General features: G+C 33.5%; 1 protein-coding gene across 1 annotated transcript in view; it reads left to right on the top strand.

Annotated features, from left to right (window-relative positions):
- LOC109105292 (raftlin-like) overlaps positions 1-23,929 on the top strand; it is an 80,258-nt gene that overhangs the window by 47,096 nt on the left and 9,233 nt on the right. Inside the window, exons 6-8 of the mRNA XM_042773208.1 lie at positions 4,780-4,983; positions 12,519-12,634; positions 20,552-20,655. Coding sequence (XP_042629142.1) covers positions 4,780-4,983; positions 12,519-12,634; positions 20,552-20,655 — 424 coding nt within the window. The remainder of the gene's footprint in view (positions 1-4,779; positions 4,984-12,518; positions 12,635-20,551; positions 20,656-23,929) is intronic.

Genomic DNA, 23,929 nt, shown 5'->3' with positions numbered 1-23,929 from the left:
GGCAGAATGACATTTTTTGTGAAACTAGTCTAAAGACACTTAATGTTCTGGTCACAATATGTACAATATTGGTATATTTTAATATTGACAGTATAACAGTCACAAATATATCACTCAGCCCTAATGCCAGCTGTTTTTCTCAGAAAGATCAAAACTCATTTGTCTTCTGGGTGTCACATACTATGAAAGCATCTCACTAGCCTGATTTTGTTGTTTTTTGTCTCAAGAAAAGCATTGTCACAGAGTTTAAGCAATTTTGACGTATGGGATTGGGCAGACTTGGCATTTACAAAAACCCACACAGCGGGTGCTAGATTAGGCTTTGTTCACCCTTCCTTTCCCGCCAGTAACCAGATGGCAAACCTCATTCTCAACATTAGCTAGGGAGCTTTTTTTGTAAAACTGTGGCATTGTGCACAGAAATCGCCGTACCATGTGAACGATGCATGCTGGGAGTCCTGTGCCGGCAGCCCGAGTCTCCATCTGGATGAGGAAGTGACTTCGTCAGCAGTGGAATTATCCTACTGTCGCCACCGGTGGCCTCACGCTACACCAATTTTTCTCATTCAGCCACAAAATGACAGCTGCCAGAAGTCCTTTGGCACAGCGCTGCATCTTTATGACTTATCGCCACTGCTGATAAATATAGTCATTCCCCGCTCAAGTCACTCTAATGCTCCCGGTGAACATCTATAAAACATAATGCCGCTGGTCAGCAGTGTGAAATGCTCAGAGCTCAGATGAGATGCAGGTTTGTCAAAGGACTTTTACATCCCACCATGCAGCTGCAAAGCCATCGAGTGAAACCTGCATTCAGAAAGGAAAGGCAAGATTATTTGTATAGTTCGTTCCATGCACAGCAGTAATTCAAAGTGCTTTACAGTAAAATGAAAATTAAAAGGCCAATATTCTAGGTCAATCTCACAAGATGCATTTTTAACCAACACGAAAAAGAAATAAGAACATGAGAGTGAAGTCTATCGTAGGATCATTAAGATTATGTCATTATTTTAATGAGAAGCCGTTCGGGTTGTAGTCCTAAAACTGTGGAAAAGAACTAGCATTGTTAAGCCATGGATTCCTTTAGGAATTTTCTAAAAAGAAAAAAAATCTATTACTTGTATGCAATTTTGAAAAAAAAATTAAATAAAAGATTATTATTATTATTATTTTTACGTATTGCAGTGTAATGATCAGCGTTATTAGACAACTAAAACCATAAAAATACATTTTCATTACTTTAAATAAAAAATAAACATTTACTTAAATAAAATAAAAACTTAAATTTGCTTAAAAAAACTTCTAAAGTATTTTATTTTTTTATTTCAGATAGTTTCTCATTTTATTTTTTTTGTTTAGTTGATTCAATTTTTAAATTTATGTATTGATGTATTTAAATAATTAATAGATATGTATAGAAATGAGTTATAGACATTTACTATTAAAATACAAAATTCAACAAAATGATTAAAACTTAATAAAATATAATATTTTTTTTATTTATTTTTTATTTCATCAAAACAGTACATAGAAGCAGCACTTCCAAAGGCATTCATTTTTCAAATTTTCTAATTATTAATTCCTATCCTCAAATGCCGAAGATAAAATAAATAAATAAATAAAATCAATAATGATGATACACAAATAACAAAATGGTAATTTAAATTAAAAATAAAAAAACATAATAAAGGGATTACTTATTAAGTGCCTTCAAAGACATTAATAAATAGAAATATTAATGAAAACTAAAATAGTACCTTAAAGCTACTAAAATAACACTGATAATGTTAGGTGACCGATTTTTCAGGGAATTAACTAAATGTGAATGGCATCTGCTTATTTGGACTGTGTTCATTACTGAAGGAATCAAGCAGAAAGCAACAGCAATGCTAAAATAGACATATGCTGTCTTGAAGTGTTTCCATGAATTTGCTCCTTTGAGTCAAAAAACATCTATTTATATCTGAGCCTTATATCTGGAACTTCGGCAATCAGCCGGTGGGATGTAATCCACATCCGAATTTTTCCATAGTTATCGCCTCCCATGTAGACCGAGGTCAGGACTTGTGGGCATGTGTTTGTTTATTGATATGATGCAATTCAAACGCGGATTAGGCAAACACTTGATGACATGTTGCGTTCCTTGGCAGTGCTAGCTGCAGATATCCAGCGTGTTTGACCTTGTCAAAAGGGTTGATCACATAGAGCCTGGAGGCCTGTAACGGGGTCGTTGTGTGCTTGTTGCTCCACTAAATGTCCAATGCTTTACCAAGCCCCTCTGAAAGTTAGTGAATGTCACAGAGACAGTGGCTTTCATGTGTGGAGAGCATGACTTTGTGTCTAATGAACTGTATTTAGAGCTGCAACCAGCCAGTTTAAGTATAAGTGAAACTTTGATAGAGATTTTTTATTATTACTATTACTTTCATTACAATTCAATCCCATTTCCCCAAATTCTCATTACAAATTAATGCAACTTTTAACTGTAAAATACTATGACATTGGTGAGTTAGTGGTGATACTTCTGAAACTCAGAGAATCAGACTTTTACTTTTGTTCACACTTTTTCTTGCTATTTTCCTAATTATAGAAAAACTATGGAGGTATCATGATTCAGTGATGGTACTAGAATTTGATAAACCATGATACTTTGATGGGCACCAGGGTTTTTTTCCCCCTTTTTTTTTGATTATATAAGATTTTATATTACATATTATATCATATTACATGCATGTTATCCAAATCATATTGCAAAGTACGGACAAATTAATATATGGTGCTAGTGTTCAAAAAGCCAGTTTTATTTACTAAAAATAAATATTTAGGTGGACTTCATTAAAACATATCCACTGTCACCACTGCAGCATGAAAGAAATATTTTGTTTCTTACACATTTTAGTCCATAAATTCTGCAAAGTTTCTTACTGTAGAGTTCTGTAAAATAATAATAATAATAATAATAATAAAACTACAAAACGTAATTATATATCTCTATATATATTTCTATATATAAGAATTTGATTTAAAATTTCAAAATGGAAAAATATTTAATAAAGAATTTGATTAAGTATATTTAATATTAATTTGATGTTTTTTTATTTAAGATTTTGATTTAAAGTATTTAAAATAAATACTACTCTGATGTATAAATATTTCACAGTGATAAATATGTTTGGATAATTGTGTATAATTGTCATGAGAATAACAATACAAAAAAAAAAAATCTAAATTGTTCTTTATTCAAAATATAATTTGCCTTTACTTTTTTCTATTTTTGGGCCTAGAAGTACACAGGCTCTCAGCTGCGGTCCTCATGCCGGGGATTTCCAACACGCACTGGCCCCTATTCATAAAAAAGGGCAGAAATAAAATAAAAAATCAGTCTGTAATGAAGTGATGCACATGTACTGTGGACATTACAGGAAATGGGTTTATAGGAAGAACCTGTTGTACCCGAGTTGAAGTAAAACAACAATTAATGATTCATTCTTGCTGAGATTTGTGTTGTAAATGCATGCGGCTCAGAAAGCCATTCAGATCGCTCTCTCTCATTGGCTTTTCTTGGTCCTGTCAGAGACGGTTAATGACTTAATGCAGTCAGCGGCAATCTAAATGATCGCTGCCAGAGCAAAAGTGCATCCATATGTATCTTTCCGGTCAATTTCCCATTAGTTCTAATATAGGTCTGAAAATAGGGAGGCTTTACTGGGTAAAGCAGGCACACAAACAAATTCATCTTAGACTATCGTAATCCATTAGGTCTGCTCTCTTTCTCTTTGTGGCAGATGTAAATAGTGTTTTGTTTTTCAGCCAAACGTAATCTCATTGAGAAAAATGGTTTTATTTTTCTTTGTGGTGTAATCTCATTGGTGGGCCGTTCTAGTGAGAACCGATGATCCCTAATACGTGAACTTGTTCGAGATTGCCACTACATCAACTAATTTCCTTAATTACTCACCTGAGCTAGACCAGGACATCAGCTAATTAGTTGTTAAGTCCATCTACAAGCTAATTAATTAAGTGTGAAGGACCACAGCGATGGAACACGCACTTTACAAAGCAACAAATCTAATAAGCTTACTGACAAGACCAGTGCAAGTTTGGGTTATGATGGTTATTACTGGTTTAGTCCCTGCCTCAGAATGAATATTGGCCCATGGACCGCTAAATTAAATGAAAATGTAATTTGTAGTATTAATCAGTATTTTATAATACATAAATATAATATCAAAAATGATATATATATATATATAATATATATATATATATATATATATATATATATATATATATATATATATATATAATCGAGGATTACCATATTTATAATTTTTAGTAATATTTTTAAAAAAAATTTATCTTTTAATTTAACGTTTTTTTAACTAAAATGTACTTAGTACCATTTACTGTGTTTTTGTAATTTTAACTAGTTTTTTTATCTTTACCTATAATTTATCTATAATAATCCCTATATATATATATATCTACTATATATATATATATATCTATACCTTTTTGTTATATATATATATTTATTTTTTTTTTTATTTTTTTTTTTGTGTTATGTATAATGTATCACAATTATATTTATATATACAGTATATAATGCATATATAAATATATGCATAAAAATTTTTTCAAATAATTATTATATCAGTATTATTGATCGCTGTTCCAATATGATGTTCATTAAAACTTCCATTGCTTTTAAAATGTGCATGATTTTAAGAATATTTTTTTTCTGTATTTCCATTGAAATCAGTGTTTCACATGTCACAGGAGCTGAGCTCTTTGGATTGTTTAACTACCCTGGTCGGCGTGAGGGTCAGCTGAAGTACTACACGGTTAAAGTGCCTCTACGAGTGCAGCCGCAGGGCGAGGGCATCTGTACTATGGAGGCCAACTGGCTCGATCACATGACTCAACACTTCAACAATGGAGCTTTACTAGTGGACGGATACTTTCAGCTGGCCAGAGACAACGGTGAGTTAGTGCTACTTCTGAAACTCAAACAACCAGACATTTACATTTGTTCATGCCAGGGTATTATAAAAATACTATGGTGGTACCATGATTCAGTGATGGTATTAGCATTTGATGCCATCACTAACCATAAGACTCTGATATACAGCATGGTTCACTTTTATTATATAAGATTTGATATGATATATATCATATTACATATCTTATATTCTGTTATTAAAATCCTATTGTATTGTACCTCATGGACAAAATACTACATGGTGCTAGCGTTAAAAAACAAACATTATATTATTATGGTTTTGTAAAATGTATTAACTAAATACAGTATATATTAAAAAGTGGAATAAACAAATGAATAAATAAATTCCAAAATGACATATACATAAAAACACAAAATTGAGTAAATAAAATGTAAAAAAAAATAAATAATAATAATAATAATGAATACATGACTTAATACATTTATAATAATGATAATAAAATGTATAAAATACAATTCTGAATACTACATGGTGTCCGAAAACTGTAAGAATTGTACTGTATTACCATTTTTTATAAAATGTAATACAGGATTAAAATATATTAAAAGACGGAATACAGTAAATGAAAAAAAAATTCAAAATGGGATACACAAAAACATAAAAGTGACTAAATATATAAATGTAAAAAAAAAATCAAATGCATTACTAAATAAATAAATACAATAATACAAACATATACAATTAAATTCTGAACATAATATGGTGATAGCTAAATAAAAATTAATTAATTAATTAATTAAATTAAACATTTCAATTTCTAAAAAAAAAAAAAAAAAAAATATACTACATGGTGCTAGTTTCCCAAAACAAAATAATATATATTTCATATATTTCTACGACAATACCACTGTAATTTTTTATAAGGGTTATGTTACTATTAATATTAATAGGTGTTCATCCCATAGGTGATAAATAAATGGATTTATCACCTAATAAATGAATTAAATGCGTCTTCTAATAAATGGATGAGCATTTATTTATTTATTTTTTGGAAAACTGATTAGTTTGATATTATACTAGTGTGCTTTATTTTACTTTCTGACTCATTAATTAATCATGCTATTAAAATACCTTGTGGGTTTGGCTCACTTGAGTGCACTGAAAGCATTTTCTGAAAGCGCGGTAGAGATCTGTACTGTGAATCTTCTAGCACTGAGGGAAATGCACTGGTGCTTTGAGTTTCGCTTTGTTCTTTGATGGCTAACTGAATATAGGCTGTTTTGTGGCAGGGTTATAACATCGGGGACATGGGGAAAGGAGGGTATTTGTCATCATTTAGAGCTTTCTGGGTCTTCAAGTGATGATGATGTGGCAAAAGAACGTGTGCAGTGGCAGCAATGATGCAAAACCCAAGCCTCTTATTAGTTAATTAATTTTCTTTAATGACTCCCCTGTACAGTAAGTAAACCCATGCCAAGTTCTGTGCAATTCTACCGAGGGAAGTCGTCCTGAGGTAATTATCGAGCAAAAACAGAAATTAATTAGATTTTTACATTTTCTGAGGAAAATAAGAGTGGTATTGGCCCATGAAAAACTTAATGCCACAAAGCTGTGGTGTTCTGGTGGTTGCATACAGGTCAAAAATCTCTATTCTAAACCTCTAGATATGGCACAAGTTGCTCATTCAATACTAATTGCCTGTTTTATCTCTAACCAGGCAAAAATTACAAGTCCAATAGCTTAAAAAAGTAAAAGCACACATCTATTTAGCAAACAATATGATTTGAGGCATTATTTATATCTGTAAGACAAATTACGTCTTTTAAGTTTGATTACGTCTTTAACTGATTTGTTTGATTACATCTTTAATTGATTTGTCCATACATTTCTGCCATATGTACATTAACTGACAGTCACCACTGATAAGTTATTACTAAATATTGTAGAAACTTAATTTTCTTTAAAGTTGCTTTGCAACGATTTTATCGTAAAAGCACTATACAAATAAACTTGAATTGAATTGAATTGAATTGAATTGAATTGAATTGAATTGAATTGAATTGAATTGAAATGCAGGACAAGCAATGATATGTAATACTTAGCAAACTAACCGTAGCTACGAGCAATAGCAATACTGATGCTTGACTTCGCAAAGACCACTAATAAATAGATTTAAAAATGTAATACACTAAATGAATAAACACATTTAAAAAATGAGATACATAAAGACAAAAAAACTGACTATACAAATGCCTAGCCTATGTAACAAAATTGACTTTATATAAATAATAGACTATAATTAAAAAATGCATACATGACTTAAAAATAAAGTCAAATTAAACTTAAATAAAAATAGAAAGTAGAACAAAATATATGAAAACTATTAAATCAAGCATAAATAAAATAATATATAAATAGATAAAAACTAATTTATTAAGAATAATAATATATAAATATTAGATTAAAAACTTATACAACTTAAATGTAAATTTTAAATAATGTGGCTACTAGTTGAAATAAATCTAAATAGTAATATTACAAAAACAAAAAGTAATAAAAATGACAAAATTGCATAACATAATTACTAAAATTTAAACTTAAATTAAAGTTAAAAGCTAAAAATATAAAAATAGAAACTAATTTAAACAAAATATCAAAACAATTTAAAACAAATTAAAACTGAAAATAGAAATACTTCATTCAAATATTAATAAATACTATAACAGTGCACAAATAATACTAAAATAACACTGTTTGCATTCTTTTACAGTTTTTTTTTTTTTTGCAAAGACAAAAAAAAAGAAAAAAGTGTACACTAAATAAATACATGGTATAGAAAATAGAAACTGACATTAAAATTATTTTTTTTACTTGGAAATATGACTAAATAAAAAACATTTAAATAAAAAGTGGAATACATAACCTTACCAAGTGTCACTAAATAAATATGTAAAGTAGAACACAATATGTTTCATGAGTCGAGACAAATGATGGTGTTCATGTCAACCACACGTGCAGAAAAACAACAGGAAGTGAAGGCCGTGTTAAAGCAGGAGGATGGCGAGGTGCTGGCAGAGCCCCGTGGAGACCGGGAACAATGTGATATCAAAGCACCGCCAGCATGTAGACTGTTCATAAGTGTCTGATTACATGAAAGGCTGGAGACGCATTCATTATCAGGCCTGTGAGCACATGGGCCAGATCTCTCCGAATTTAGCTCCTCTTTGAATCTGGCCTGCAAATGCATAATGAGAACTCCATGGTGATGCACTCCCACAGTGTCTTCTCGCTGTAAACATCAACACATCCCTGATGTGTGAAGAAGGATGCACACACAGATAACACAACCCCATCCCAGACAGATTCTCTGGGTGAATCTCTCCAAAACATGGCAAGGTCACGTTTCACCCCCAAATCAACAGGAAATAATAATAATAAAAAATGTGAGTGGCGGCAGATCTCATGGTCTTGATGCTAGATTGTTCTAGCAGGTTACTTTGTTCATCAGGAAAAAATCACTTAGAAAAATAATAGCACAGCATTCTGCACAAGAGGTCTCATTCATATTCATGCCACAAACCATGCTACAGTAACAGCAATGATTTCCTTCACAATGTATTTACACTTACCATATTGTGCACAAAAATAATAAAGCTGATTTTAACACTGTAAAGATTTGTTGCATTGTGACATTATTTTCATGACAATTAAGCTAATTTTCCCCCCTAAATTTCCATTTCTATTACTTCAATAATATTGTACTCTTAAAAAAAAAAAAATGAAAAAAAAAGAAAAAGGAAAACTGAAAATATGAAAATAAAGGCTAATTCAAAATATTTTATGTATATATATATATATATATATATAGATATATATATATATATATATATATATATATATATATATATATATAATATACAATATATACATACATACATATATATTTATATATATATATAGATATATATATATATATATCTATATATACATATATACATACATACATATATATTTTTATATATATATATATAATCGTAAATAATACTAAAATAACTGTTTGCATTACAGTTTTTTTTTTTTTTTTAGTATGGTAAAGAGAATTTGCGTGGAAAGTATATTTAATTGTCATGAATATTTGTCAAATGTAAAATACTGAATGATCCTGAAATATTGTAGGCATCATGTTATTTCTTATTTCTTTCTATGGGTTTTGGAGGTGAAATATGACCTGGACATGTTCTTGACAGGGTTTTTGAGATTTGTTGTCCTATTCGATAGGAGATCAAACTGATAGTCTTAGAAGATCAGCAGTGGCACGGCATCCTCCTCCTCCATCTTCAGAAACTGCCCTCCTGGTGGCTTTGATATGAGTTTATCCACCAGTCCTGATGGATGGGGCTTTTGTGGCGGCTTAAAGTCTCTTGATGGATTCTGCTCTTTGTCGATGCTGTTGCTGTGGCGTTCTGCTCCACTGATTTACTTGCCCCCGTCTAGCTTTGCTTCAGTGACATTGAAGTTGTCCAGGAGAATGTCCTTTATAAGCAAGCTTTCCTTCTGCCTCTCTCGTCCTTAGAGACAGGTTTCCATGGTGAGAATAGGTGGGAGGCAGGAGTCGGGTTTTAATGCAATGGGTGTGGCATCAATGGAAGCCCATGTGAGTGCCGCCCATCAGGCCAGGATTGAATTTGCAGATCTCTATGCTCTCAGCTCAACGCCACCATTATGATTCCGCATTTAAAGATTCATACACTCCACAGGAGAGCAACACGGTGGGCCACAGGCTCATCGCTGTTCCAGGTTTAGCTCCCACTGAATAGATGTGACTAAGGTTTAGCTCCCACTGAATATTTAGAAATTTGGACTTGTAACCAAAGTCGCAAATTCGAGTCACTGGCCCACAGGGAAGTGAAGAACAGCGCTCTCTGCACTCCAACAGTGCGTTTGGACCCCTGCCCTCCCCGGGCGCTGGATATAGCTGCCCACTGCTCAGGGTGTGTGTTCATGGTGTGTTCACTCTGCTGTTGCACCATGGTTTAAATGCAGAGCACCAATTCTGGGTTAAATTTCGAGTATGGGTTACCATACTTGACAAATGTCACGACTTTCACTTTCACTTTCTTTTGTCTGACTTTTGCTCTGGTGCAAATTTCCCCCTAGAATTTGGAAAAGAATGTTGAGAGAAATTCTTGTGGTTGTGTTTTGATTATGTTCTGATTATATTAGGATGAGATATTCAGCGTATGAATTTCCAATAAGGTATTATCTCACTATGAAAGGGATTTTGGAGATACCTCCACTGTCATTTTCCTGATGCACAAAAGAACCAAAATATGAATAGAACCGTTTCAACAGGTCCATGAGGGAGAGAGAATGACAGACACACCTATTCATGACATTAAAGTGAAGAGTGTCATTTTTTTAAAGTGTTAAAATCAACATGAATTCCAAACTGATCCTATTTAGTTTCTTAATACACATACTGTACCTGGTCTTATGGAGCGCATTCACACTGCAGATTAATACAGATGTCACTCCGTGTCTCGTTCGGAACATTAGTGCCATTCAAAATGGAATTGACAATGCTTTTGAAATTCCAATTTAGATCCTGAATTTGAAACAAGGATATTTGAAAATAGGATGCAACTTTTCAGTTCAAATTTGAATGTAAGCAAAGTAGAATTCATAGAATTAATTATCAAATTAATGGATGGATGGATGGATGGACGAACAGACAGAGAGAACGTAGATAGAATGATAGAATGAAAGAACAATAGATAGATAGATAGATAGATAGATAGATAGATAGATAGATAGATAGATAGATAGATAGATAGATAGATAGATAGATAGATAGATAGAATAGAAAAAGATTGAAAAAGAATGACAGACAGACAGACAGATGGAGAGATATACGGAGAGACAGAATGACAGAATGATAGATAAAATGATAGATAGATAGAACGTTAGTTCATCATTAGTTTTGTGTTTTTTGTTTGGTGCTGATAGGTGATACAGAAATCTAACCTTTAATAACGAAGCTTTTACATCAGTGTCAGCACAGAAAGCTTTACTGGAGTAGTCTGTCTGCTCAAGTGATTGACATTTAATATGTTCACATCCTCCACCCTTAATCTGTCTCGGCCCCTTTCTGCCCCGCGTTGTAAAATATACATAAGCTGTCTTGAGCATCAGCAGCACTCTCTGGCACATACTTAAACCTGAACACTATCAGTCACTATGACCTGGCGAGACTAACTCCACATATTCCAGCAGTCTCACTCCATCAAACAGACAATCTCTCTGCCGTCAATCTCCATAAATGGGCCTCTCGCGGGGCCAACGGCTTATTGAGCCGACATTTGGCACGTCTGTAGAAAAGAGCGCCCTGTCAGACTCGCTCACCTGAGACATCGCTGTCCATCCAGACAGGCTCAACAGCTGAGGCAATCTCCTGAGTAGACTTTTCCAATTACGATCCCAAGTGGGAACATCTGATGCAAGGTGGCCAGAACAATGGCCCTGTTTGAAAGGCCGGTGAGATGCCTTCAATTGAGTGAGTGCAGCCTTAAATAGTTTTTTTTTTTTTTTTTTTTATGGAAGGATGCAGGCGACAGACACCAGTCCCCTTCCTTTCCCGAGAAAAACTCCTTCACATCGGTTCCCGCCAGGGGCCAGCCCACGGTCGCCCATCCCTCAGCCCCCCTATAATGTAATCTGGAGTGTCTCCCAGAGCAGACAGGGGCAGCACAAACAGTATTACTGTGTAAATGGAGGAAGGGTAATAAGGAAGCTCTTGGGCCATAAGAGGACACTGGGCAGAAATAACATGGCTCCCAGACGCCCCTGTGCTCATCCTCAATACTCAGCAGAGCTTATTATCCACCCATATATAAAGATCACTCTAAAATAGGGCCAAACGCAGCAACCGCATGGGGCAGCAGCGAAATCAGGCCATTAAAATGTGTGCGGCTCTTGCATTTGAAAGGGCTTTATTTATTTCACCGGAAATGTTCTACATGGATGTGTTGGCTAATTAGGCTGGTCATTCATTAGTCTCTGTCTTGTTGCTGTCACTCTTTCTTTTCTTTGAAATACTTCAAATTACTTCCTCATCCGCACATACTCTCTCTCTAGTTATATTTTGATCACCTAGAATTCCCGCTTTAGTTAATGTCCCTTTTCTTTCTGTGCTTTGCTACATTTAGCTTCCACTAAATGATACATTTTTGAAATGTATATTTATTTCAGTTTTAGTAAATATAGTACTTTAACTTAAACTGATTTATTTTAGTTAGTGCATTGCAATATTTTGTTTTATTTTTTATTTTTTAAGTTTAGGTTTTTCAACTTATGTTAATATATTATGTCAGCTTTAGTTTGAAATTATGTTAATATATTATGTCAGCTTTAGTTTGATTAAAGAAACAATAACAACATTTGCTCCTTCTTCTGGGCAACAGAAGATTCTTCCAAACAACTCTGGACCCAACTGACGTTCTGTACCCACCATATTAAACCCAGAACGCTGCCTGAATTCTCCTCTATTCCTTGCAGATGTTCTCATCAAATCTGTGGACAGTGTGTTCGTGTTCCAGGAGGGAGTGGAGAGCGACACCAATGCAGCTGCTGCGTATGATGCTATAGTAGTGGAACAATGGACAGTCATTAGTGTGAGTTACACTCAAACAAACACACGTTTGCATTCTGTTCTTCACAGTACTATTGTCATATTTACATTGTAAAAAATGATTATTCAAAGTATAAGGTTATTTGAGTATGTTTTACAAGAAAATACTATTTCAGTCTTTCTACTTCAAAATTTCTTATTGCAATGCATTACTTGCTGTTTCATTGTTATTATTTGTGAAATTTATTAGAATTTATTACATTTGCTGAAAATGTACTCACCCTCAAGCCATCCAAGATGTAGATGAGTCTGTTTCTTCATCAGAACAGATTTGGAGAAATTTAGCAATACCAATGCTCAGCAATGGATCCTCTGTAGTGAATGGGTGCCGTCAGAATGAGAGTCCAAACAGCTGATATAACCATCACAATAATCCACAAGTAATCCACACCACTCCAGTCCATCAGTTAGCATTGTATAGTGAAAAGCTGGTTGTTTGCAAGAAAAAAAAATCCATCATTAAGACATTTTAATTTAAATCCGTTGCTTCCGGCTAAAATAAGAGCAAAAACATTACTTTCTCCAGTGAAAACGTCGTCTTGTCTGAATCAGGAAAAGAATATGCACAGATCAAGCACTGTTTACAAGCAAAACTAAAATAAGAGCAAAAACATTATTTTCTCCAGTGATTATGGACTTTTTTTGTATAAAGTGTTATTATAGATAATGGAGAGGATCCATTGGTGATGTAATGCTAAATTTCTCCAAATCTGGAGAAACTCAAGGTGGGTAAATTTTCAGCAAATTTTCATTTTTAGGTGAAATATTCCTTAAATTATTTGCGCAATCTACTTAAAACCATTCAATTAGGCAAAACTGGGGAGTGGGGGGGATCTAGCAAGCACTGTTTACAAGCAAAACCAGCCAGGACACCCCATTTTTCTTCCGAACATCCCGTTTGAGTGACAGTAATGGGTCCTGCTGCTCAGAGAGTCTTAGCCATGCTTGTTGAAATCAGATATTGTGCCAGTTCGCCATTGATTCTTCTCAAGTAGGTCTCGCTCTGGGTTTCTTGGGCTAGGTGGGTGTGTGTGTGCGTGTGTGTGTGTGTGTGTGTTTTTTTTTTTTTTTTTTTTTTTTTTTTTTGTGTGTGTGTGGAGTGGGTAGTGTTGTGTTAGTTAGCACTGTGTACTGACGCTATCAGCATAATCGAGTTTTGAGCTTTATTTTATAATCCTGCAGCTCTCACTCGCTCTCTGCTGTCTTCTCTCGTTCGCTCTCTTCTACTCAGCCATGACGGTGGTTCTGTAGCTGAGGGTAAGGACACGCTGTTTCTGCCCAGCATTATTCAGTGCCGCTCGGTCGATGGCCTGCATTCAAATCTAAGTCTGCTCGACATCTCCCAGCGTTAAACTTGATTGTAATTCAAGATTTCATAAATTGTATTCAGTATTATATTGTGTAAGGGCATGTTGATGTATATGCCAAGCATCAGTTACTTATAGATTTATTAGACAGAAGGGTATTTTCACAAATGTAGTAAGACATTTTGAATTGATATGTTCAGCTGCTGTCTGACTCACTGTCTGCCGTCAGCCCATCAATCACTGTCTCATTTTCTGTCAGTGATATTTCTGTCTTCAATGAGCCTGCATGTTTATTTCAAATTGTCTTGTGAATCATGTTTCTATAATAGCGTCAGACAATCACTGCACATTACTCATTCACTCAATGATGGTATTCTGAGAAATGCTTTTTTAATGTAGCACAACAAATAATAATTTATAATGATGTCATTCAATATATGAATAGTTTAGTTGTTGAAATTAAAAATTACAGTTGCAATATCTCACAATTTATATATCTATACACACACATACACACACACTGTGGTAAATAAAAAATAATAATATTCTTATTTATATTAGTATTATATACATTAGTATTATAGTATATATCATCTACTGTAGTTGGTTAATAAATAAGTCATTAAATATTATTTCCACATAATATAATGTATGTGTATATTTGTTTTTTTAGTTGCATAATAAATTGTTAGTTAACATATACATTATTTCTGAATGTGCCTGTTTACTTAATTTCAATATAAAGTGTGCATAAAATTTATATATTTTATATATGTATTTTATATTATATATAAAACATAAACAGCTAAATAAATGCATTTAAAAAACAATAAATATTTATTTATATCATCATTTATTATTATGCCTATAAATAATATGGAAATGTTTAAATTACTGCATAAATCTCCAGAGCACTTGTACGGAGCTACTGAGCCATGTTTGTTCAATAGTCAAATTGAGCGAGGACTCTATACTTGTCGCAAAGGAAAATCAATAGGTAGAGTAACCTTGGACGTGTAATACACTAGCGACTCTGTCCGCAGCACTGGAACGTATGGATGCCTATGAAGTAAAACAGGTAATGATGATAAAGTTTAAAATAAGAAACAGCCACAGTCACAATTGTGAGTTACCAATTCAAAATTATAAGAAATACATTGATTATATTTTAACATGCAGAAATAAATGACAATAAATGATCAATAATAAATGACTTAATAAATAATGCCTTGCATGAAAAATGTTTTATAATGTAATAACCCTAAAAGAAAAGACAGTCACAACTGTGAGAAATAATGTAAAAATTATGAGAAATATTTTTTTAAGTGTATGTATATATACATATTTATATACACACACTATATAAAAAAAACAAAAAAAATTATATATAACAAAATTATATATATTATATATATATATATATATACACTTATATATATATATATATATACATATATAATAGACGCCTATAAACTAAAAAAGCATAACGGTAAGAGAAAGTTTGAAATAATACAGTCAAAGTTAGAAGGAATAAAGGCGCAACTGTATATAAAGTATAGAAATTAAAAATTGTGAGATATACAGTTAGAAATGCAGGAAATATAGTGTATTTATGTATTTTAAAGTACAGAAATAAATTACCTATTTTACCCTTTAGATGTAAACGGCCTTGCATAATTTTTTTTAAAAAGGTAACTGCTTCAAAAACAACTCAAAAGAAAAGACAACTGTGAGATATCGAGTAAAAGGTAATAAACTATTTTAAAAAATGTATCTGTATTATTAATATTAACGATTACATAGACACCTATAAAGTAAAAAAGTAATGGTGAAATGAAGTTTAAAATAAGAAATACAGTCACAGTTATGAGAGATAAACAATTAAAAAAATAAGACTATATATATACACATACATGCAGACAGATAGATAGATAAAATTCTGGCTAAATTCTGTTTTTGCAGTGTTTTTCAGATGTGTGGTGATAATCATGTTGTTTGTGAAGTGTAAACAGTGCTTTACCTGCATAAAGAGTCCTCCACATTGTCTAGTCACTAATAAAAAAGGAAACTGTAATGATTAACATGAATATGAAAACAGTTACCACAGTGCTTTAACCCTGCATCCTATTTCAGGAAGATTCTGTGACTAAACACAGACAGACCGAGGCCTGGGGACGTCTGGAACAAGTCCACCGACCAATCCCCTGTCTGTGGCATCTAAAGACGCAATGTGAAATTTAGTCTGATCTTGTTATGGTTTTCCCATCTAGCTCTCAGGATTTCTTTCCCTTTCAAATTATTCATGTCTATCTAACACTTGCGTAACTACAGCGGCCTCAGACTCTTCTTGCATGTTTTGAAGCATGCCGACGTCTGTACAGTCTAAACTCTAATCACTTTTACCCGGATCCGTTTTCTTGAAAGCAGTTCTTATGCTACTTGGATTGGATTTATTCAACTATAAAGAACAGGAATGGGGGTGGGGTGGACTTTTTTCTCACTGAACCCTGATGAGAGAGATTTACAAAGTAGAATAAGTTAACTAAGTTAACTGTTAAAAGTTACCAGAAACCCAATTTGAGCTCAAATAAGATTACTATAACATGGTTGCATCAGGATGCTAATAATAAAGTTCAGTTGTGCATGAGAAAAAAAACACTCTGGAGTTTCATAAGAGAGCTCAACAATGTCTTAAAGAGCGCTCAAAGTCAGTTCAAGTAGCTATAAGAGAAGCATCAAAAGAAAAACATCAATGAAATGCCATTAAGTTCCCTGAGCAACCTCTGAGCAATGTAATTTTCCTCAGGTGTTATATATTTAGTATGTAGAGTAGAAGGTAAAGTTTGAAGGTCAGTGCAGTCACTGGAGCAGTGTGATATCTAGCCTGTAGATAGACCATTAAAATACATCCTTTGGCAATGCAACCTTTATGGCTCCTGTGGAGGTGAGAAAAACATGCGACCTGCCGTTTCAAAAAACACTTTTCTTTTTCTGTGTGAATGTGGCTGAACTACATGACTCAGAAATGAAAAAATCATGCTTTTCATATCTTTCATTAGTCTATTTCCAGTAAACTGAGTTCATGGTAACTTTATGACGTGTGTGTGATTTTAATGCTGCAGACAGTCGGTTGCTGTCAGGCTGTGTGGAAATATATATACTGTATGTATATATATATATATATATATATATATATATGTATATATATATCTATATATATATATATATATATCAGCGGCAGCCGAACATCCATGACATATTCAGCGTTCTGTAGACCCTGGCTAGAAAAGTGTGACAGAGGCCCAGACTATTTTTAGTTGTTGAGAACGGAAGTCTGTGAGCAGAAATCTGCTTCTTTGACTGAAAAGTTTGAACACAAAAATTGATCTCAGATCTTCTGGTGCAATCTTTGTTTGTTTTTTTCCTTAAAAATGTTTTGATGCTTTGGAGGAAGTTTGTGCTTGATAAGATTTTTTATGTTTTTGAAAGTCTTTTATGTTTTGGAAGTCTCGTCCTCTCAAAGTTGCATTTATTTGATCAAAAGTACAGTACAAACAGTAATATTGTGAAATAATAATACAATTTTAAATAACTGTTTTCTATTTGAATACATTTTAAAATGTCATTTATTTCTGTGATTAAAAGCTGAATTTTAAGCATCCTTACTCCAGTCTTTAGTGTCACGTGATCTTTCATAAATCATTCTAATAATAATATGCTGATTTTATTCAATATTATTACCAATAAAATTTATTATTATTAGCAATCTTGAAAAATGACGTGCTGCTTTATATATATTTTTTTTGTTTTTTTTTTTGTGGAAATTATAAATGCCTTAACTTTTTAAATCAATTTAATGCAACCTTCCCAAACTTTTACAACTTTTATTTTTGCGTTTAAAGCTGAGTCTCAGCAGTAACGCTACTGACCATTACTGCTATCGAACAGGTTTCCCAAATGCCCCCCATGTTTTCTTTTGGTTGGTTGAACAGTAAACAGTCCCGCCCCCAATTCACACCACTGGTCGAGTCAATGTCGCTTTTGAAATCAGACAATACTACAACCTACAAATTACAGAAAAAACAATAAGTAAATAAATAAATGACAATTATGTTAACAAATAAATAAATAAAATTGCACACATAAGCTTTTAAGTCAACATGAAATCACAATTTACGCTATCTCTATTTATTAATATACATACATACATCTTATGTACATACATCTTAATACACATCTTATTGTGAACGATTCATGCATGTCATTAAAAGATGTCTTTATAATCTTTCATTAAAATTTGCTCTACCTCTAAAATGTTTTTCCATACTGGATGACATCCCCTCTTCCCTGACTCCATTCTCTCTTTCACAATCAAATCAATTAATATGATCAAATTTCTGCCAATGTGTTTTTTCTCATCAATCATCTGTCTTCACTCTGAAATGCACCATATTTCCAAAGCTGACTTTTGTGTTGACTTTACAACTCTTTTTCTTGAGGAGTCTAGGTTCTGCTCTATTTCACTGACCTCCATGTTGAAAGAGTGTAGCACTTCAACAACATCTAGATGTTCACACAATCCTGCCGCAATGGAAAGCCATTAAACAGACCATATTTTCTAAATTTTTCTCCACTTTTAAGTCTGCGTTGCTGTTTACAGGGTCCAATACTGGGACCACTTCCAACAAAAACCTCTTCTCACATATCTGGAGTCCCCAAAGGCTGCCGCTGTGGTCTTGGCCAACGCAAATACCCAAAAACCATTTCAACAGAAACCTGGGCCTCTGAGGTCTCAACACACGACACACAACAATGTCATCCAATCTGGGCAAAAGGGCTTCATAACTAGGAAGGGTGTTGAAACGAAACGTCCTCAAAGGACTAAACTAAGACTCTGGCTCTGTCCCAAAATCAGCGTGGGCAGTGTTTATGTAGGCTGTTCTGAAAGGTAGACAGACTTTAAGGCAGCATTACGTGCATCCTGCTTACTGAAGGCAATCCCACAATGCATTGTGAGAAAAAAAAAATCAATACTGTATACACACACACACACACACACACACACACACACAATATGTAAATAAAATAAATGAAATCATTTATCATTTTATCAATATATTACTAAATTACTAAATATATTACTAATACATTACATATATTACTAAAATATTAATGATATATTATGTTTTGTTATACACACACAACACACACACACATAACTGATAATAATATGTAAATAAAATAAATTATATAATTTTATATATATATATATATATATATATATATATATATATATATATATATATATATATATATGTATAAAATATATAAAAAAAAATGATACACATTAAAATTATTTAATTCTTTCAATTCCTTAAAGTAACATTTACATATTGTTATTAATATTAAATATTACAATTAAATATTAATATAAATTATATTTTATATACATAATTATATATATATATATATATATACACACATATACACACATATTTTATATATTTTAATACACACACAATTATTTAATGTTTCAATAATAAACTATTATGAATAATAATAATACTAATAATAATAATAAACCAGTCTACCTAATTTTCCCTAATGAATGTTTTTTTTTTTTTTTTTTTTTTTTTTTTTTGTTTGTTTGTTTTATGCATATGTAGAGTTTTCCAAAACAGCCTCTAAATATTATTTTAGTTGTTGCTTTAGAAGTCTGCTCCAAAATCATCATGTTGTTATCTCTGAACTTTCCACAGTGACTCATGTATAACCGTATAGTGTATTCATGCAAGACTGTGCCGAAACCCGTGGCATATTATTGCAAGTGAAGCATTATCATGTAGAGCTGTCTTGCGTTATCATCATGAGTGTGTGCGCACGGCTGACACGCGACATGGTTTCCTTTTAAGGACAGGTGCCGTTAAACCGCACTGACTTCCTGTGAGTTCCTCCTGAAATGAGGGTACAAGCATTCTCTTTGAAACCACAGTACAACCCCTAACTGCTCAAAACAACCCTGTTTGATTAACGCTGCTCCCTGAATCACACAGAAATACATTCATGAGCTCTTCATACAATACATCTTTTATTTCAACATCTGTTAAATTACCACAACAGATATTAAACCTTAATTTGAATTTATTTAAACCAGACAAGTACCTGGGGTCCAAATCAAGTTTCAAGTATAGGCTCTAGTAAACGACCCCACCCACCCCCCCATCCAACCCAGTAAAATTACATTTCTTAATTTTACCCATAGTAAATGAATGGGTGACTATGGTAACTAGGATTTGTTTTTGTTTTTATGAGGCTAAACCCACATCCTCTGTATATGACACATTTCTACTATGAAACTTCCAAATATCAACAGGTTCAACCTTTTAAAATTTGCAAATATTTGAATCATTCTAAAGCAAATGCCCACACAAATAACATGAACAAAAGAGCAATGGATCTTAACAGAGTCACCATTTTAAATGTCTTAATATACGCCTAAAGACTTACATTGAACATCCAAACCAGGTCTCGAATCAGTTGTTTGCTACTTAAGCGTGACTTTTCTCAACTTTTTTCAACTTTTTTCTTTGCAGGGTTTACAGGTGAAGACAGACTATATTCCCCTGCTGCAGTCACTGGCTTCATTTGGATGGAGACTCACTTGTGTGCTGCCTACACCCATCATCAAGACGAACAGGTAAAGTTATTGCCTTAAAGTTCATTATTATTTAACTTCTAGGTTCATACAGTTTCTAAAACTGCAAAGGTCAATAAAAAAAAAAATATTTGTGTGCAATATTAGCTGAAAAAGCTGTAAGGATGCATACTTTGAGAATGCACTGGGAATAATGCACTATCCAGACCCCCTTGGCATACTGTTTTCAACATACAAGGTTTAAGTACACACTAATCCAAATCTCACTATTTGTACTATATAGTACGCAAGATTAGGATTAGTATGCAAATTGCAGTGCAGCCATAGACTTGTGGTGTGTTCAGCTAGACTTCTAGCACTATGAGAATTCATATTCACTGACAGCGATATACAGCAAGAAAGAAACCAAAAATCATCCATTTTCAAAGAAAGCTGGTGATCTGCAGAAACACGAGTGATCACTGGGCATTTAACGAAGGGGAGAAAAAATTAACTATGCAACGCACCAACAACCATTGGAAATGACAGCGAAGGTCATGTGATCCATCTGCTGTGAGATACTGTAGTTGAGTGTAGACGAGATTTCACTACTCTGTCATGATCTGTCTCAAGCATAGAGGGAAAAAATTGAAGCATAGAAAATATACAAGAATTAAAGTGAGTTTGTCTCATGCATTGGTAATCATGTTCCTGATATGCTGATACGCTTAATTTATATTTGAAATTTTAGTGGCAGCCTGTAATGAAGACGGACACAGTTTTTGTTTTGTCAAGCTATATTTACTCAGTGCAACTTATAACATCCAAGTTAAAGATATACTGTAATACCAACATGTCACAAAAAAAGCTTCTAAAACACGTCTCTAGGGCTTGCACTCAAAAAACTTCCACTGACATGTCTCGCAACCAAAACACTATCTGTGTGAACCCTGTATTCTCATAGTTGTAGTAGTAGCGGGCAGGTTTGTTTACGGTCCGACAAATACGTGAATGGGCCACATATGTTTTTATTGTTACGGATACAGATGATACATCTCCTGTGAAAGTTGGCTGAGGTGAAAGTTGGCTCCTCAGTCTGATATCAATAAGAACACGAGCCTCAAAGATGTTCCTGAGACACACAGATAACGGTGTGCTAAGCAAAGTTTCTTTCAGCACTTTCAGTGTTTTCTGTTCTTAAACCGCTCTCCCTCGAGGAAACTTAAAGGAAGCAAATGTCTCAAGATCATCTGACTATCAGATAAGCTCTCTTCTCAGCTCACTCGAGCGATAGCTACGCTTACCTGCAGCCATGAATGCTGTCTTTCCTCAGTCGATTAGTGTTTGGATTTAATGTTATTGTGATGTTATGATAACTTTGTTTCACTGATTCATTTGATCAAAAGTAATCTCATTTTGTAAGATCATTTAGTAAGATCATTTTGATCAAAGTAACTCCGAACTTCACAAGGCAGACAATGAAATTCTGTGATCAAATACAATCAACTTGTTAACATGCTCCACAGCTCCTCCCAGTGCATTTAGTTATTACTGACATTTTATTACTGACAGCAGGGACTGGAGCACTCATCAGGATAGAAGAAAAAATGGATGGGGCAAAATACAGTCAAATTCTTGAGGAAGATCTGCTGCCCTCTGCCAGAAAGCTGTCAGTGGAAAGAAGGTTTACCTTCCCAACATGACAAAGACCCAAAGCACACAGCAAAACTTATCACACAGTGGTTGAATGAGAAAAAGCTGAATGTGCTTGCATGGCCTAGTCAGAGCCCAGACTTGAAGACTGCAATCCACAAACGCTCACCATCAAATTCAATCAAACTTCAGCAGTTCTGCAAGAGAGCATATATTGCAAAGTCTAGATGTGCAAAGTTAATAGAGACAAATCCCAACAGACTGAAGGCTGTAATTAAAGCAAAAGGTGGCTCAACAAAATACTGATGAATACTGGTGATCCTTTTTCCAACTCAGTATATAGTATACATACATATTATAATTCCATTTTGTATAATTATATTAATTTTATATAAGATCTACGATCTTCGATTGGTGTTATGACCACCTGCTTATTTCACCAGTCACGTTAGGGCATCCAGCAGTTAAAAATCAATTACAACCAATAATACGACTAGGTTACAAAGCCTTTGAGTTTGAAAAGGCTTTAGAGGTAGGAAACATAAAGCCATCAATTGATTTTGTGTAAACACCTCATGGGGCGCCATTTCTAACATAAAAAACAATGTTACAATCCAGAGCAATGGTACGTCCTGAACTCCAACCGCGACAAAGTGCTCGGGGTATAAAGGGCTCTGCGGGCCTCATGGAGTCAGATGTAATGACTGGCACGGGCAGTACGGGGCAGAACTCCACTGTTTGCTCGCCGTAATGGAATGTCAATACAAGCTAACTGATGATTCCTGTAATAGCGAGCGGAAGCTTCCGGCGATGTCGAACTGAAGTTCACCATGTAATCTCCATCTGTCATACTCACGCCTGCGCTGGGCCAATCCCGCGTTGGCCTTTCTCTCACATGTCACTCTTCTATCCGTCCTGAAGTCCCTGCTGATTAATTATGGGCCTATTTTAAACTTTCACAAAATACCACAACACACAACAGCAGCAATGTGGCTAATTAATCAAAACGTTGTCCTAGATACTACGGAACCGTCACTTTTCAATGTCTTGGAGAAGGCTGGCCTTGTTTTCCTGCGAGGCAAAACATAATATGGTAATATATGGGTAAAACTCATAGTAATATGAATACCAGTGTTGGTAAAGATCTAATTTTATTATTCATGGTAACAAAAGTCAATGACAAGCAAACTACAAACAACCTACTATTTTGAAAAAGTAAAGTATCAATTAAAAGTTTAAGATCTGTAAGATTTTATTGTTTTTTAAAGAAACTAATACTTTTATTCAACAAGTATGCATTGATCAAATGTCACAGTAAAGATATTTATTATGTTAAAGATTTCTATTTCAAATAAATCCGGTTCTTTTGAAGTTTCCATTAATCAAATAATCCTGAAAATAAAATGTATCAAGGTTTCCTTAAAAATATAATTGTTTTTAACATTAATAAAATTATGAAAAGAAGTGTTTCCTGAGCAGCATATCAGCATATAAGAATGATTTTTGAAAGACCATGTGACACGGAAGACTTGAGTAATGATTCTGAAAATTCAGCTTTGATCACAGAAATAAATTACATTTTAAAATATATTACAATAAGGAACAGATATTTCACATTTTACTGCTTTTAAGATCAAATAAATGCTGCCTTTGTTAGCATAAGAGAGAAGAAAAAAATTACAGA

This window comes from Cyprinus carpio, chromosome A16 (genome assembly GCF_018340385.1).
Source record: "Cyprinus carpio isolate SPL01 chromosome A16, ASM1834038v1, whole genome shotgun sequence".
NCBI classification, from domain to species: domain Eukaryota; kingdom Metazoa; phylum Chordata; class Actinopteri; order Cypriniformes; family Cyprinidae; genus Cyprinus; species Cyprinus carpio.
The sequence above is the reverse complement of the archived record's forward strand: the minus strand, read 5'-3'. Positions and strand labels throughout refer to the sequence as shown.